Below are 18,923 nucleotides of genomic sequence, written 5' to 3' on the forward strand. Positions count from 1 at the left end.
GCGCTGGCCTCGGCGCCTCAGGGCGACGAGCAGAGCGACGCCAGTCAGGAGCGCGGCCACCACGGCGACTCCCGGGTCCAGGACCCCGAACATCCTCCTGGGTCAGGGAACCGGAGACAGTCCAGTCCAGTCCTACCCTCCAGGCCCTGCAGGGTGCCCGGGTGCAGTACCCTAGCGACTGCTCCGCCCCGCTGCCTCTTCACCCCGCCCCAGACACCTGAGCGCCAGTAGTATCCTCGCTCCCGCCCACTTCCGCTTCTTTTTCGGATTCCCGAGGGCACAGGACCGGGCCAGACTAGAGAAGTGCGCACGCGCAGAGTCCCGGGTCCCTAGGGCACAGGCTGAGGACTCCATCTCCCAGAAGCCCTCGGGGTCCGGGCACAGCGTTGGACCGCTCCTCTGACAGCTGCCGCTAGAAGCGATGTCCCTCGGCGCCCGCTGGCCATCTGACTCGCGCCGCTGCCCCACCTCGCTGGATGTCCGTCCCAGAAGACGAGGACTCGCCATCGCCGCTCACGCAGCGATGGCCTCGGGCGAGCAAGTTCCTGCTGTCAGGCTGCGCGGCCACCGTGGCCGAGCTAGGTACGGGCTTCCTTCGGGGCGGCCGCCGCGTAGCGGGAGAGATGGAGGGGGGCGGTGGATAGAGAAGGATGGAGCGGGGGATCGCTGGAGGGGAGGATGGAGGGATGGAGAGGGATGGATGGTGGGGTGAAGGGGTGGAGAGATGGACAAGGATGGGTGACTTGGGCCTCATCCCTAGATTGGGAAGGCCGGGGTAAGGCAGGCAGGGGCCCAGGTTCCTGAAGGCCTGCCTTCCTCCAAGTCTGCAGGGGCCTTGGGTGTGCTCCCATGGCTGGTGGGAACTTCTACACCCTCTCCTGAACTCATCTTCCCTTTAGTCAGGGTGACCCTTTAAAATTATCCACTCTTCATTCTTGCTGGGATCATCTCTGTTGTGGGATCTCTGTGCCTTTTGGATCCAAGAAGTGAACCCACCTTAGGGGGGCTTCAATGATTAACCATTCATAATTGAACAGTTCCTTAACATCTGCCAGTTACCTAACCTCTTTGAATTGAACTCACCCATACCCTGTTTGCCTTAAGGAAGGATACTGAGCCAGGTGTGGTGGCGTGTGTCTGTAATTCCAGTACTTGGGAGGCTGAAGCAGGAGGATGGCCTGGGGCCAGCCTGAGCTAGGCCAGCCTGAACTGCACAGAGAGACCCTGCTCAAAAAAAAAAAGATACTAAGAAGTTAAGAATATATAAATGCTAAATCTAAGACAGGGCATCTATTGAATGCGACATGATTATAGTGACTACAGGGCTTTGGCTGAGGCAGTATGGTTGAAAGGATCATGATCTGACCTTCTTACAGGCTGCTGGGGAGACATGCAGAGAAAGATAATTACAATGTGCTACTTATTATGATGAAGCTATTTTCAGGCCTCATAAGAGCTTAGAACAGTCATATCTGCCTAAGTGAGTCAGAGAAAACTTTCAGAGACCACATAGAGTGGAATTATGGTGCTTTGCATGAACGGGTGATGTTTCTTCCTAGGAATTTGTGAGTAGAGTGCTTTAACTGTGCATTTCAAGATTACTTGTGCATTTCCTTGCTCATCAAAAAGAAAAGGAATAAGGTATATCGCTGATAAATTAGTCATTTGTAAATACATGTCAGTCCTGTTCTAATATGATTTTATTTTCTATTTCTACCACAGAAGGCACATATTCTGTTGTTGTCTTCCACTCTTGCCCTTTGACTTCTTGGTTTTTCTATCTACTCTGAAAGCTGATGGAAAATTTTTACTTTTTATTGTTCTTACTGAAACAAAGTTCATCAGCCTTTAAAGAAATCTAAAATCAGATGGCTGAGTAATAGATGTATTTCCAGGATTTTTTTAAACTGATGTTTCTCCCTCTGACTCAGTGTCTTTTATACAAAAACACTCCTCTGGTTAAAAATTGGTGCAGAGAATTGTGGGGAATGTGAGTAAGAGACAAGGGAATCAAAACATTCCCTGTTTTGAGTACAAAGTGATCCAGGATCAGAACTTGAAATACTAAATAAACAGAAAGAAGGCCAAAAAAATTAGCTTATAAGGTATCATTTGTGCTTAAATAGGGGTTTCTATTTCTTCAGGGTTTTTTTTGGGGGGGTTCATAAGCAATAAAAAATTGTTTAAAGTCTCCACATACTTCTGTTTTAGGAAACACTTGGCAAGATATTAACTTTCCAAAGCAAGTAGTTAGATTTGATTTTTTTTTTTGCCCTTCTCTTTGTTCTGTTTTCTCTTAGAAAAGGAATGCTCCTTGAAAGGTATTCCATAATGTCAGTAATGTTCATGAACTTGTCTGGATATCATCATTTCAGTTATTCAGGACATTGTATATATTCAGTTAAGAGCTTGGGATTCCTTATGTGGGTCAGGTAGCTTAACTGACAAAAGATCTATCTCTAAGTCAGAATATAAATAAACTTTTTTTTACAAGTACTTTTAGAAGGTCATATACTAAACTTCTCAGGACTGGAAAAACAATTCAATATATACCTTAACTGAAAGAATATCCTTGTATATAAAAGAAAATGTTATAATGTCTGGTGCATCTTCTGTACTTAAGGACTGTGATTCATTGGCATGTGGAAGTCACCCATAAAATTATGGAATTCAGCCTCATTTTGTGTTTATTGTAGTACACAAGCATGTATAGCACAGTTTCTAAAGTTGGCTCTTTTTTTCATTTTGTTTTTTTTGTTTTCTGAGACAGGGTCTCACTATGTAATTGAGACTGACCTGGAACTCACTGTGTAGCCCAGGCTGACTGCAAACTCACAGTGATCCTTCTGTTTCAGCCTCCCCAGTGCTGGGATTACAGGCGTGCGCCATCACACCAGGCTCTAAAATTGGATCTTAAACATCATGGTGCAGTCGGGGGTACACCACAGAAAATAGATATTTTAAATTAATTCTCATTGGAAAGCCAAGTTTTAGAGTAGAATGTAGTCTGAACTTTCTGTATAAAAAAATGCAAGTGTTGTCACTTTTTTTTTTTTTTTTACTGGTAATCTCGAATGCAGTGAGATTCTGGTGCAGTGATTCTTACATTTGTAAGTACATGGGAATCAAATGATTCTAAGCTCTCATCAGCCTTAGGAAACCATTAATCCTTTGCTTTTAGAATTTTGTTTGTTTCTCTGAATGTTGTGGGTTTTTTCCCCCCTCATTTGTTCTTTCTTGTTAGCAACCTTTCCCCTCGATCTCACAAAAACTCGACTCCAAATGCAAGGAGAAGCCGCTCTTGCTCGGTTGGGAGACAGTGCAAGAGAATCTGCTCCCTATAGGGGCATGGTGCGCACAGCCCTAGGAATCATCCAGGAGGAAGGCTTTCTAAAGCTCTGGCAAGGAGTGACACCCGCCATTTACAGACACGTAGGTATTTATCTTGATTCTAGCTGGTAAGTTTGTTATGAGTTCTGTGTTCATCTCCTCTGCTTTTTGGCTGTATCCAAAAAATAGCCAGTGCCTTTTTCCCCCCTGCCAGTATGACGAAAGAACGTGTGATTTTTTTGGAAGGAAAAAAATGAACTACCAATTATTGTTAAGGAGTTACTCCCCTCGGTTTTTATAAATGCATACTGAAAAATTGTTATGATGTCTGTAAAGTACTATAAAATAATTGAGCAAGGAAAAAAGGAAGCACATGGTGTAGCAGTGTTATCAATTATTAAATCTTAATGGTAGATACAAAGGGAGTTGTGATATTATTTTCTCGACTTCCCTGTACGTTTCAAATTCTTCATAGTAACAGTTTGATAATAGACACCATTTTCTTCTACTTCATAAACTTTAGACCCAGAATTTAATGTTTTTATGTTCTTTGAGAATCATCTGTTTATTACAGCGCTGGGTCTCTTGAATCTTTGCACCGTATATCAGCAGCCAGGGTGTGTGAAAGAGCACAGGGACTCCTGTCTAAGCCAACTCCAGCCATAAGCTTAAGTGCAACACAGGTGATTTGTGCCTAACTAATACTATTAATGCCATTAATAGTAGCTGTTGCAGAACGGTAGCAGCTATGTCAGTGTAAGTATTCCCTGCTCTGCACCCCAAGTGGCACTCAGAGGACTGAAAATGGCTAACATCTCAGCTTGGGGGCAGGAACAACAAATTTAGCTTCTAAAAGAGGTCAAACAGGTGTAGCAGTTCCTCCTCCACCTTCTGGTTTCTTTAGGTGTGTGGGGACATTTGGTCAGAAAAGTGCCAAGTTCTAATATTTATTGGCTTAATGTTTTTAAAGATCAGTTCTTCATATGAGAAAGTTAGAGTGTATTGTATTCATCAAGAACTAGCCAGAATTATGCAGAGAGTACTGCTTTGGTTTGATATTTTTTATTATCTTAAAATACAAAATGAAATTTCTTGAAATATTGAGATGCTCTCTGAGTGAATACCATGTGATGATTTTTATAAGTTGATGTTCCATCTGTTAAAATATTTGTCTCCCATTATTGTTCTGAGTTTCACTTCTTTTCATTTGTACTTTTGCTGACCTTTATATATCATCTTACATTTTTCATTTCACATATTCAAAACTTGACTGAAATAAATTACATTAATGTAGTAAATTCTCCAAAGAGATTATGTATGTTTATTCAGTGAAACCCCTGTTGTATACCAAGCTATGAGCCAGTGCCTTTGGCATAATACAGACACCCAGAATCAGCTTGTAGAATCTCATGCCTGATGGAGCAAGAAGAACGTGATTGCTAATCAATTTGATCATTGCTATGTTAGCATCTTAGTTACTTTTCTCTCATTGCTGAGACAAAATTCTCAACATCCACAAGTTAAGGGAGGACAGGTTTATTTAGTTGACAGTTTGTAGAGGTTTCAGTCCATAATCAACTGGCTCCAAGGCAGGGTGGCTTGGCAGAGAACAGTTCATGGTGGGCAGAGGGCAGCAAAGGAACAAAGGACCTTAAGAGTATCTTTCTGCCCCTTTTATCTTATCCAGACTACTTAGGGTGGGTAGCAGTCACACCCTTAATCCAAGTGCTTTTGAGCCCAGCTTTGCACCATGAATCATTCATTTCCAGCAATACCCACTCTAGTTCTAGCCACCTCTGAAAAAGCCCCACCTGTGACTACATGAGGATTTGGGGGGACATCTAGACACAAGCCATAGCAGTTAGAGTATATCATACTGGCCTAGAATATCTGGGGAAAGGCCGCAGAGCACTTTCTGAAAAGCATATTTTTTTATTCGAGTCCTGAAAGATACAGTAGAGTTAACAAAGCAGAGAAGGGAGAATCTATTCTAGAGAGATCAGACAGGGAGCAGAACGGCCTGAGGCCTACAGCTGGAGAAATTCCAAGAAGCCCCTGTGTCAGGAGCATATATCACAGCTACAGAGGGACAGGGCTGGGTCAGATTATCCTATTGTTTATTAAGCACAGAGCTGAATTTGCCTTTTCTAATGACCTGTTTTACAGTGTACTCTGGAGGTCGGATGGTCACTTATGAACATCTCCGAGAGGTTGTCTTGGGCAAAAATGAAGATGAATATTATCCCCTTTGGTAAGTTTTGTTTTGAAAATAATACTGTACACTATAAAGGCATTCATGCTTATCTGTGAGATTTATGTAGAATTGTATGTTTGTATTAAAATTGCATTAAGTTATAAGTTAAAACTATAAGTCATTTTAATCTAAATTTAAATAATTGAGCATTTACTGCCCAGGGTGTATAGACATAAAGTATATAAATATATACCTTGTGCATAAATAGGGATATTATTTATATTTGAATGTTAAAAGAATTGTGATAGAGCACCATATCAGTAATTCAAATATCAGTAATTTTTATTATTACTAGCTTTGTTTGAACAGAAATATAATATATTAAATCTCACACATGTCCAACCTAAGCCCTGTGTTTCCTTTTGCACTCATTGTTTTATGTGAAAAGGAATTGTCTTGGAACACCTATGAAATACATAGTATAGTGTATATAAACAGCAAAACTTTCTTCTTAAAATGTTTTTATTTTAACATTAAAACGGAGGGCAAAAAGAAGGTGGGTTGGACATGCCTGCTTGGATTGTGCATTTTAGTAATTATAACAATGAAAAGACATTCTCTATTCTAGAAATGCTATCTTAATGATACACTTTGGAAACTCCAGGCTTTATGTATCAGATAAAGTCCTTAAAATTTTTTATGTCTAATGCATTTGTCTTACCTGTATATCTAAATTTTATTTGGACATCATTGCTCTCAGAACTAAATTTCTAAATGAAAAATAGAATCTTAGAAAGAAGGCATATAAGAATAAACAAAATAACATGTTTTCCACCAGAGAGGAAACCCCTGATTAATGTATTTTTTTTCTGGGTGTAGCTTTTATATTATTAGAAGTTTGTATATGAACCAGTCCTTTAAACCTATCTTAAGGAAATAAACCATTATTCCTATTTTGTATCAGTCTAGTTAAGTAAAAAGTGAAGAGTAAAATCTGTAAGTTTCTATGCTTAAGCAAAATTCTTACTTGTTTCAAGCCATTGACTTTTCCTCTTGGTATTTTTCTTAGCTGATTTAAACTTCTTAAAGAAAAATACCTGGGAATGGATTTGGCACTTCTTGATTATAGAGGATGCCAAGTTTCCGATGGGATTTTGTTTTTGCTTTTTAAAATTAAATTTGGAGCCTAAGGAGGCATCTGAGGAGAATTTACATTCTATGAGTACATGTCTTCTCCAAATAAGCCTTGGTTTAGCAAACAGCAGTACATTAGAATTTTCTCATTTTCTGAAGTTTGAATTATAAATTTAGGAGGCTGAAAAACTGCCTAACAACAGAAGGATCTGAACACATAAATTAATAAATTAATATACTTCATTATCCAAGTGTAAGAATGAAAAATGTGTCAGAAATGCCAAATCCCTGTCTCCCGTGATATGTAGCTGCCTCTGGCAGTCCTTTGAGTCCCCTGTCTTTGACCCTTTGGAGATCCAGTATCTCTTCTCCATCTCTTGTCACCTTTTCTTCCTGCATAAGACCCATCCTGTGTGACTCATTGGCCCCTTCACAGTAAGCACCCAGTCTTGGTCCTCAAGGTCCCCTGAGGGGAGAGTAGTGCTGAGACAGAGCCGGTGGGTATTGACTGACAGGTGCCTGCTCTCCTAACTTTCACCGCCCCCTTGGCTGAGTGTCCTATCCATGGGTGTGGCTCATGTGCACACCCTCCAGTTCCTCTCCAACTCAAGCTTGTCCCTGTAATAATATAGCTCTTCATCTGTGACTCTCTCTGAGGCTCATCCCATCATAGTGTCATTGCTGGTTCGGAACCCCGGTGACTTTGGTTACTTGAAGTGAGCACCTTCCTTCTCCCTGTTGTGGAGGAGCTCTGGACTTCGGGTCAGGCGGAGAGGAGCTCTGATCCCCACTCTGCTGCTGTGTAGTTTGAGAAAGGTCTTCGCCTGCTTTTCCTTCAGTTTCCCAACTGTAGAAGTCAGACCTACTGTTAGGCATTTTTGTTGGAGAAAAGATAATGAATATAAGTTCCTATTGCTTATAACAGAGACATAAAAAATAAGTTACTGCAAATAATGCATATAGAACTCCTAACCAGCAAATCAATAAAAACAAGCGAACACAAAAAATAAATAAATAAGGAAAGGATGTTGGTAGTTCCCCCCCAAAAGAAATATAAATGTTCATTAAAAATGTCAAAATATTCAGCCTCATCAGTAATCATGGGAATTAACTGAAATATCTTTATCAAACTAAAAGAAAATGTAAGCTGTGATAGCCTTCTGATAGCATAAACTACTTATTAAAATTTTGACTTGTATCATCCTTTAGCCCCATGTCCTCTGTGTGATTGTAATCTTCCAATCCAGTCTTACTCACTGAGAGCTGAGCTGGGAAGGGAAGGACCTGTTTCGAAGTGAAAAGTTTCTTTAGAAAGAGAAATGATTTTAATCGCCCTTTGTTTGGGGGCTACTTAAACCAGTAGTTTTTACAATTTGGTTTACTAGCCTTTATTGGTTAGGTGGATTCAATCTATGCTGTTTTTATTCCCTTAGAGTCAGGAGTAAGCTTGAGTCAAATTAGCTATTTAGCTCTTTATGTCTTTGAAGCAGCTGCTCCTTCCCTGTGGATTTCAGGGCATGTACAACTTGAAACTTCGAATTTTTATTTTAGTTCCTTGTGGTCCACTGGCCCTGCCATAAACAATCCAACCATGGATTTGAGTATTTGAGTCTATCCTTTGCTTCACTTTGTCTTAACTCCTTACTCAGGGCTTGTACCTGCTTGGTATTAGTTTACTGAAAAGTATGTTGAAGTCACTGGCAACTTTTTAAAAGAAAGCATGTCTCCTTTTGCAATTAGGAAATCAGTCATTGGAGGGATGATGGCTGGCGTTATTGGCCAATTTTTAGCCAACCCAACTGATCTAGTGAAGGTTCAGATGCAAATGGAAGGAAAAAGGAAACTCGAAGGGAAACCACTGAGGTACGATTTTCGATTAACCGATACTGTCTTTTTCCCTTGCCTCCATCATAGTTTGAACAGTTACCTGCTGGAATTATTTTTGTGATTCTGTATTCAGTGATAGTGTTAATGCTGCCAGCTAACCCGTGTCTTTTCTTTGCACAATGTACCTGCTCTTTATCAGACAAATCACATGTATTCATGACTTCCCTGCTTCTCCCAGCCAAGGATATGGACTTGTCCCCTGCTGTGGGTTGATACACAGAAACTGATCATTAAAATTTACCCTGGAGGCTGGGGATTTAGCTCACTGGCACCGTGCCTGCCTCATGAGTGCAAGGTCCTGAGATTGATCACCAGTACCAAACGAAAAAAAAAAAATTCACCCTGGTTTGAACTCCAGCTCTGCCATTGCGGTTTGGTGTTGTGAAATTCACTACACATTTCCAGTCTCCATATTTTCATCTTGAACAGGGGCCCTCTCAAAACATTTTCATGACACTTAGTGAAAATGCCTAGCTCCAGAAACCTTGCTTTTTCCTCTTCCTCCCAGAAAGAAGGAAAGTAACAAGGTCGGTCCTGTGAATCTTTCCTACTTTCTTATCTGACCCCATTGCTCCTACACCCCAAGGCCCTCCTTAAGGATGTTGAAAGATTTTTTTATTATGCTTTTGTGATTTAAAAAAATCCCATTACATTATCCAAGAGGAGAAAAGACAGAACTCTGACTAAGCCAGGAGATTACAGAACTCCAGGGCCCATTTTCTCATTCTGGAACAACCTGTAATTACTAAGTAGTGGGAGGAAATGGTGCAATTTTGCCTGGGTTGAAGGGCTAACTGTCTGTTGGAATCCTGAAATACCTACATTTTTAGTTGATTCTCCAGTTGTTTTCTTTGTCTCTAATGTTGGAAAATTTTGATTTGTCTGTATTTAATGTTATAGCAAAGAACATGAACCTTGGGAAGAGCCTGACTATTCAAAGCCAACCTTTACCACATTTTATCTTTATAATAACAGTCAAGTTCTTGGACCTTTCTAGCCACAGTTTTCTCAAATGTAAATTGGTATAATAATGCATATACTACATCAAGTTTTCAGGATTAAAATGCATCTTTTGAATATAAATGCCTGGCACTTAGTAAGTGGTCAGTAAGTTTTAGCTGTAATCATAGTTTGTGATTATAACTTTCCATGTAGTTTAATAACAATTCTGCATGTCATAACTGACCCATTGTCTTTTGGGGAAGATTCAGAGCATGTAACTCCTGTGTAAAAACCACACAGCTAAAGTGGGAAAGATGGCATTTGACTCCAAGTTTTTCTGACTATAAAAGCCCAGAATTTTCTTTTACAACAGAGGCTTCCAGGTTTTTATTCATGGCTCAGCATCAGTTTTCATCTGTCTCCAGAAATGTGATCAAAATGAAAACAGGACAGTAAATTTTCACAAAGCTAAAATTACTCTGAGAATTCTTAGATGATCTTTTCTACTTTTTGATCTAAAAATTTTATCTTATGAGATGATATGAGAGCCAATGATTTTGTGTGTGTGTTTATGTGTTTGCTTTTTTTCAGTGCTAGGGCTTAAACCCAGGGTCCCATGCATGCCAGGCAAGCACCGTATACTGAGCTGCACCCCAGCAGAGAGTCAGTGATTATTTTTAATACCATGTGGCAAAATTTTAAAACTTGCAGGTCTTTTTCGTCACCAGTGAAATAAACTCTGAAACGTAACGCATACTTTTTCCTCCTGTAGTTAGTATGTCCACTGATAAGCTATCAAGAACAGTATTTTTAATCCTTGAAACAATCTGAGAAAAAGAAGGTAACATACTTTATAGTGATTTCTGTTAAAAATGTTTAAATTGAGTGTTGGCCTTTGTGATAAAGGATTAAGTTTATGTAGAAATTAGACTTGTGCATATTCTTAAAATTTCTAGCAGTTTTGAATAAATATTACTTTACTCCAAATACATTCTTTGTGCAAGAATACATCATTTTCACATTTCATTATTATTTTCCTTAGATTTCGGGGTGTGCATCACGCATTTGCAAAAATCTTGGCAGAAGGAGGAATACGTGGACTGTGGGCCGGCTGGGTACCCAATATACAGAGAGCGGCGCTGGTGAACATGGGAGGTAATGGGAACATGGCTGGAGTCCAAGAAGTCCTGGGTACCTCGAGAGTTATCAGTCCTTGTGTGAAGAGTGTGGATATCTGTCTCTTCCCTCCACACAGAACAGGGATTTGAGTTTGTCTTATCCCTGGCTCTTCCTCTAGTTACCAGAACAGCCCCAGGCACATGGTGGGCACTGAGATACTTGGTGAACAAGAAAACGTCCCTGCCCATTCTTGCCTTCATTAGATTACTTCCCTATGTGTGGTGTGGGTGATCTTTATAAAACATCAGCATTGTGAAGTCACCCTCCTATATGAACCCTTTAATGATGCTTTGTTTTCAATAGAAAAAGTATAAGAAGCTTGATGGGGAACAGTGGTTGTGACAGTTGTTTATAATACAGGGCCTCAACTCAGCCTTTGGCTCACAAAGGAATTTCTCAGTTCACATACTGAGAAGGCAGGGTTGAGTTGCTTTTGGGCCTAGCTGGATGTGAGAGTTCCAGCAATACAACGGAGTGCCTGTTTCTACCTCTGAAACCTCCAGCTGTAGCTCTGCCTTCCTCCACCTTTCATTCTGGGGCACATAGCTGCCCTAAGCCAGGCATGTTCTCAACACAGAAGACATTCAGTCTTTCTTGGACACACGAACATTTAAACCTTCTTTTTCCATTGCCAGACTTAACCACTTATGACACGGTAAAACACTACTTGGTTTTGAATACACCCCTTGAGGACAATATCATGACTCATGGTTTGTCCAGGTAAGTGATTGTTTTAATCTGTTTTTCTCGCCTGTATCTTTTCTTCCATTTTGAGAGTAAATTCTAACTTTTAGTCTCCTTAGAGAAAGAAAGTAGCACATTTATAAAGAGTAATTTTCTTAAAGGGGAAAAGACCAACAAGATTAGATGAAATTGCAGATAAAACCTCCCAGAGAATTTGCACTTTAGTGGCGCCATCTCAGGGCAGGCTCCGGTGACCACCTTCGGCCCAGTTCAGCAGATGAACCTGTTACACCACAGGCGCTGTGCTGCAGGGCGGTGGAGCCCTTCCCCGAGCTTCCATCAGGGGGAGCAAGATGAGGTAAATGCTGACAGGGTCTGGTCCCTGGAGGTACAAGAAGGACAGAGTACACACAGGAAGGGCCCAGGAAGGAAGGGGAATTAGATTGGAGTAGGGTCTGAAGGGATGCATTCTTCCCAGACAAGGCCAGCAAGGAAAGTGTTTTGGGATGGGACACAATCTCATTCTCTTTACAACACAGTGTCACACTCTCCATTAGAACGTGATCCTTTTCCATATCTACTATCTTTAACTTAGTCATTTCATTCAGCTTGTGAGGTTGGTTCCAAATCCTAGCTCCCTCTGCCCTGCTGGATAACCTTGAGGTGTGCTAACAGTGTGCAGTCAGTGATCTTCAGCCATACCAAGGGCCTCCCTGACTCGGGCTCTGGCGCCTGTTCTTCCATCGGCTGGCACCCTCCTCCTGCAGAATTCCTCTAGGCATGGCCTTCTGCTTCCATGCGGGAGCCCTACCCTGCCTGCCTGTCATCACCCGGTGGCTCAGTCGCGCTTTCCTTGTTCTTTTCCATGGCATTTGTCTGCGTGTGGCATCACTGATTTCTCCTCAGCCGCTTCCCATGCAGAGCATGAGCTTCAGGCAGCATCTTTCCTGTCTTGCCCACTGCCTACCAGCGGGCCGAGACTGGCAGGTGTGCGGGATGTGTTTCTTGGCTGCCATTGTTTTTTGTATTTTTTTTTCTGCCTCTCCACTGTATTCTGCATCAATTTTAAGCTGAAGGAACATAATTATGAAGACTAATATAGTAACATATTTAGTATTCCATCCATTTTCAATATCAGCTCCACACTCTTAAAATGTAGAAGCTATTGTGTGTTATCTTTCCATTTCATTTATTTGTACTACAGTTTATGTTCTGGACTGGTAGCTTCTATTTTGGGAACCCCAGCTGATGTCATCAAAAGCCGAATAATGAATCAACCACGAGATAAACAAGGAAGGTAATTAGAAAATCATCTGTATTTGTGTGGTTGAATGTCAGTAATATTGTACTTTAAAGATATTTTAAAGATGTGTTTATTCTTGACAGAAAGGTATCTGCGTGTTTTTGTGTTTAATGAGGAAAGTGTATTTATGTAATTACCTGTTCTCTGATGAAAAAGTACTATGTATTTGGGGAAATAAGCTAAGTGACAATCGTGTTGTTTAGACACAGGTATTCATTGTGATTTTATTGTTTTCAAAGAGTTTGTGAAAGCATACTCTGCTGAAAACTCACAGAGCACTTTCTTCAGAAACTTAGGACTCTCAGGTAATATCGAGAATTTGATTTGACATAAAATAGTACGCTCTCTCTGGAAAGTCAGGCGGCATGGATACGTATAAGACCAGGGCTGGAGTGAGATGGGAAGAGTCAGCCATGAGAGTTACCTTTAAGTTTAAGTGAAGCTACCTACATCTGTATCTATACCTATTATAAGACATTTCCTTAGACTATTTTATGTGACCTGCACATGTGCTTGTGTGGAAACAACTTAACCAAGCTCTCTGATCTCCTCCACAGGGGGCTCTTGTACAAATCCTCCACCGACTGCTTGGTCCAGGCTGTTCAGGGTGAAGGGTTCATGAGTCTGTACAAAGGCTTTTTACCATCTTGGCTGCGAATGGTAAAGTTAGGATTCATTTCTTCCTTCTTTCTTCTTTTCTTTATATTGAAATTAGTGTCAACCCATGAATATTTTTGCTTTTCTCTTCTGGTTTGTGGCACGGCTCTGCCCCCAAATCAAGGCCTAACTTTTCTTTGTAAAATTGTTTTTAAGTTTCCTTTTGCCTCTCCACAGAGTACTATTGCCTTCCCTGGCAGATAAAGGTAAAATAAATCATTTACAGTGGTACCTCAGTTCACAAACTCAGTTCTCCCCACGATGCTGATCGCAAACCAAACTGAATGAGAACCGAATCAAATGTCCCCCTCAGATTAACACTGAACATAACCGTTGAATTGAATATGCTTCTCTTCCAATTTGGTTTGCCATCAGAATCATGGAAAGAATCAAGGTTGTGAACCAAGGTACCACTGTACCTCCATTAATAAATAGGGTATGAGTAGCCAGTGGATGGGTCTCTGGTGCTATAAAAGCTTCAGAAGTCTATGTAGCTAAAATGCAGTTGATTGAGACAGGTGCACAGATTCCTGGAAAAATGTCACTATTTCAAACGATTTGTTACTTTGATGGTAAGTATTACATTACCTGTTAATACTTATTATCACTCCACTTTGCAAGAAAATTTGTATCACTCTTATTTGGTTTACACGTTTATCTTTTACTATTGTGAACTAAGATGTAGAATTATGTGTGCTTAAGTAATACATCAGATATAATAAAGATAAAGTACTCAAACATTTTGTAAGTTAGGAAATATTTGAAAGAATAGACGTTCTAGCTTAGAAATTCAACAATTGAAAATGAATAAAATATAATAATAGCTGGTATTTTATATATATTTAATGGAGCTCTTCCTCTGTGCAAGGACTTGGCCAGGAGTAAGACGCTGTAGGTGGTATAGTTATGGAAGAGTGCTAGGTGCTGCCCATGCCGTCTGCACAGGGGTGATCAAGGAGCCCTCCCTGGTGAGGTCTGAACTGAGATTTGAAGGAAGAGTAAGACTTAGCCACATCAGAGGGACACAGAGAGCGACAGTGAGAGTGGACACAGAACTTGAAGAGGACATGAGCTGCAGGATGCCCAGCAGGCCAGGGTACCCAGGCTGCAGGAGAGCAGCAGGGCAAGGGGGAAGCTAGAGCAGGGTAGAAAGCTGGAAGGAGCGAGCCTGGGAGATACAGCCATGGGTGTGGCCAGAGAAATCTGCATTCTCAGAAAGATTTCTTGGGCTTCCCTGGGTTTGAAAAAGGATAGGGACAGTGATAAATGGAAGATAAATTGAGAGCTTGATGTTGGGAATAGAAGAAGATGGTTGCAAAGGGATTTAGGAAGGAGGTAGAGACATGACTGAGGACGAGGGACTAAATGGAGAGGATGAACGAAGGGTCAGGTCCTGAGCAGTTTGCCCAAATGAGGATCTTTGGAAGGAAAGAGGGTTTGTAGTTTAGCTGCGGGGTGTTTGGATACCTGCAGAACGTCCAGGTCCTGGGTGACCAGCTTATTATACAGGACTGGGTCACAGTGGAGAAACGGGGATGGAGATTCAGACTGGACACTGCCCCACAGATAGTGGTCACTGAAGCTTTGGGCATAAGTGACCCCTAGCACGGATAGGTTTATTAACACAAAAACAAATACCACATCAGAGGGCTCATGTGTGGCAGAGCTGAGAACTGACTGTAGGTCTGCCCAGCTCCAACCCTTCCCTTTGTGCTGCAGTAGTAGATGCTGAGGGGCTCAAGATGTGTAGCTGGCTTACGGAAATGCTGAACAAAGAGTAAAGGTGTAGTGAGGAGGGGTGTTATCAAGGAAAGGCTAAGGTGTAGTGAGGAGGGGTGTTATCAAGGAAAGGCTGCTGACTGGCCCAGGTCACCGGAACCACAGCCGTGTGGTTTGCCACAGTGGTGACTTGGTGACTCAGAGCTCAGAATCTTGATCATGAGCTTCTCCAAGTTCACGGGGCTTGAAAATGTAGATTTGCCAGCTGAATTCACAGAAGGCTAGGCTAGAACCTCCTGTGTGCTCACACCGCACATGTGGCTACGTGCTGGTGGCCCCAGGACGGCACCCTCCATCCCAGAGTCATGTGTTAGTAGGCTGTGTGCCAACACGGAGTTGCCATAGAGAAAGCTTATTTGTAAACTTAGGTAAAAGAATATCAACCCAAGAGAGGTCTTACGGGCCCAGCTCCACAGGAACAAGCATGGGAAAGGACTGTGCTGTTTCCCAGCCGTTACGGTAAAAGCCAGACCTGAGGAAGCAGCACAGGTTCCACTGCACTTCTGTCACAGGTAGCATCTGAGCTGTGCCAGCGAGGAAACCACTGAATAAGTGCAGTGCACACCCCACTGCCAGGAGGGGCTGGAAGACGCCAGTCACTGCCTACCCACATTCTTCAGCCACATGGTCCCCCTGAACCCTCCTGAAACCCAACCAGACTCCCTCACCTTCCCTACTACTGGATGTAGCCAGAGCTTGTGCTGCTCAGCTGCTGCTGAGGGCTTATTTCATTTGCCCCTCTGGCTTTGTTGCTAACCATGTTGTCACTGGCAGAACTCTGATTACCACAGCAATTAGTGGTCATTGCACCTGACTGCAGTGATGTCATTGGCTCACTTCATTTTTATTTTCATAAAAACATAGTATCTTCACAACCTTATATTCCTTATTTTACTGATGCCTCACAAAGATATGTTCTTCTAAATATGCTATTTCATAAATTCCCAGCTTATCAACATAACATAAAATGCTCATTATTTGCACACATAACATATTGCATTACAAACTCTCTACCCAGATACATTTTGCACTCTAATTGCTTAAGCTTATTTCTTGAGCAGGATAGAGTTCTTCTCCAGTACATCTTGATCAGACATTAAATCCAATTAGATCCCTTTCTTCATTCTGATGTTTGCCCCTTACCATTTATATCTTCTTCCAACCCATGCCAGTTTATAATTCTAGAGATAGCTGTGTCTTCTTCATTCAACCTAGAGTCAAGCCTCGAAGATGTGAGACATCAGGTTTTGGTGTTATGATCTAACGCTCATTAAAGATGTGTGATGTGTCAGGTGGTCACACTGTATGTACAAGAACTGTGGGGAGGAGCTTAGAAGTCAGGTGTCCTGTCCCAGCCCTGTAGCCATGATGCTCCCGGAAAAACCACTCTGGGATGGAGAACAGGAGCCTCTGGTCCAGCTCTACCCCAGTCAGCAGGCATTTGACAGCCTCAGAGCCCATCGGTAAAGTAGGGCTATTCTTCTCCTTTCTTTTGTATACTGACTTTTAGAGAAATCCATGATAAATGAGACATTAAGACACTTTGTGAATTATAAAGTACAAAGGTAAAAGACAAAATATTTGTCTTCAGTGGATTCAAAATGACTTTGTCACTCAGAGATGTAAATGCATATATGTAGATGATTGATCATTGCTTTGAAATATGCACTAACTTCTTTCGTTAATCTTTCAGACCCCTTGGTCATTGGTGTTCTGGCTTACTTATGAAAAAATCAGAGAGCTGAGTGGAGTCAGCCCATTTTAAGCCCTTACAGATACAGTGCTCAGTACTATTGAATGTGGGCATCTGCAACACACACCCCCTATTATTTCTACCTCTTTAGGAAGACCCTACTCCACTGAGACTGTGACTTATAGGGGGCAGCACTTTTTTCTCCCCTCTGGAAACCCAAATTCTCTTTGACTCTTTTTGTCTAAAAAGTGATCTGGTCCGATCTCACAAGGCCACCCAGGGAGACCCAGCACAGTGTTTGTAAAGAAGAAGGGAACCCTGGCCACTTTCACCTTGACGAGAAGGCCTGGCCTCTGACACCACTGTGTATGAAGAGCTCACCTGGGGCAGGAGTAGCAGGCAGACGCCAGCCTCTCAGATATGAGCAGACATCGGGGATGTGGAGGAATTGTCTGTCTGTCTATCTATACAGATATATACCAGTGCTTCAGAAATACACTCAGCCTGCTTTGTCAGTATTTATAGTTGAAGTTCGAAAACTCACTGTTCTGTTGTTAAAGTGTACGTGGTGTAAACTAAAGGGAGGCAACTGAAAGCTCATGAATAAACATTTTGAGTTTCCCTAGTGTTGAAGAAAGTCAATGTGCCTTTTCCTTGTGAGGAGGATGAATGAAGTCAAGTGGAGATGACGTTTGCACTTCAAGGACAGACAAGGTTGCCGTTCTTGCCATCATTACTGTTGTGTTAATCGGTCCACACACATACTAACAGTAACTCCCTGACAGCCACAGACTTGGGAATCTTATGAAAGTTTCCCTTACAACTTGGATTTGTCACCAGCTCTCAGGACTCCTGATCCATAAGAACTGCAACTTGTGATTAAAGCTCAGCTGTACAGGTCCCCTTACAAAGGCCCTTTTGTTGCCATCAGCCTTCCAAAGCAAGAAGGAAGCCAGCTAACTCTGTGGGTCCTTACACAATCTCAGTCTGATAAAGCAGGTTACCTAAAATGTGGTAAACTGTCTGGTACACAGTTACGTCTCCAACCTGCAAATTAAGTCCCTTTTCTTATTTTAGATAGGTAAGAGATTTTTCCAGATTCACTTGCCACCCCCCGACAACCTTAACAGTGGGCATTCTGGATGGATGGCATCAGAGGGTAGAGGCTGACACTTGAAATAGGAAAACTGAGAAGAGCAGGCCCAAGAAAGACTGCAGCACTAACAAAATAGAATTCACAGTGGACAGGGTTGATGCTGGACAGAAAAGCATCCACAAGTGCTCCGTGACAGTATCAACGTATAAATCACTGCCATTTTCCAAGGGGGAGTACACTTTAATATATATTCTAATGTGCTATGCTAATATGCAGTAGCTTATCATTTTTCTAGTTGCAGAATGTGCAGTTTAATCTCTTCAAAGCTTTCAGTTGTCTACTTTCCCGTTGTGTTGGTCAGTGTGTAACTGAATTGTCAAATATATTTAATATGTGTAACGTGTGCTTAAATTCCCAAGTGTTCTGCATTGAACTGCCTTGGGGAAACTTTGCTATTTTATGTTTTGTAATTTTTAAAACTATGTAAAAACTCAATCAAAATAATTACATGCAAACTGAACTGTGAAAAATCGATGTAGCTCTTTTCTTTGTGGGGGGGGTGGGACTGAAACATTGCTTAAATACTGACACTGTTCCTTGGCATCTTTGAATCAATGTAAATAACTGAGATTTTTACCCTAAATAAATGATTCCCTGAGAACACTGGTTTAACCTCACCTTATGCGGTAGGAGACTGAGGACTGAGAAGTACAGCCAACTGGCCACACTCAGAAGTGACTTAGTAGCAGAACCAGGACAAAAATGCAGACCTCCTACATATCGTGACAATCGCAAGGGACCGTTACCATGTGAATGTCCTACACCATCTTCACAAGCCAGGCCAGTGCTATTGATCTTCCCAAATGCTTTCATGCTTTCCATGAAAGTTTTTCATAACTTCAAAAGTTTGGAAGACATAATTGAACATTCAAGGATGAGTTCATCAGAGAAAAATCAAAAGTATCTAGAGAGATCAAATTCATTCATTCATTTAGCCAACATGTTTGGTCTCCACCCCTAGATTCAGTGACACAAGGAAAGGTCC

At 41.7% G+C, this 18,923-nt stretch overlaps 1 protein-coding gene across 1 annotated transcript; it reads left to right on the top strand.

Annotated features, from left to right (window-relative positions):
- Positions 1–351: 351 nt before the first annotated feature.
- Positions 352–18,006, top strand: Slc25a27 (solute carrier family 25 member 27). Its single transcript, XM_010617764.2, has 9 exons — positions 352–582; positions 3,245–3,436; positions 5,497–5,581; positions 8,399–8,521; positions 10,530–10,642; positions 11,302–11,386; positions 12,555–12,647; positions 13,211–13,313; positions 16,783–18,006. The coding sequence occupies exons 1-9, from the start codon at positions 477–479 to the stop codon at positions 16,852–16,854; spliced, it is 972 nt and encodes a 323-aa protein (XP_010616066.1). The 5' UTR covers positions 352–476; the 3' UTR covers positions 16,855–18,006.
- The last annotated feature ends 917 nt before the right edge of the window (positions 18,007–18,923 follow it).

Source organism: Fukomys damarensis, unplaced genomic scaffold (genome assembly GCF_012274545.1).
Source record: "Fukomys damarensis isolate Sample0158 unplaced genomic scaffold, DMR_v1.0_HiC HiC_scaffold_20, whole genome shotgun sequence".
Classification (NCBI taxonomy): Eukaryota; Metazoa; Chordata; class Mammalia; order Rodentia; family Bathyergidae; genus Fukomys; species Fukomys damarensis.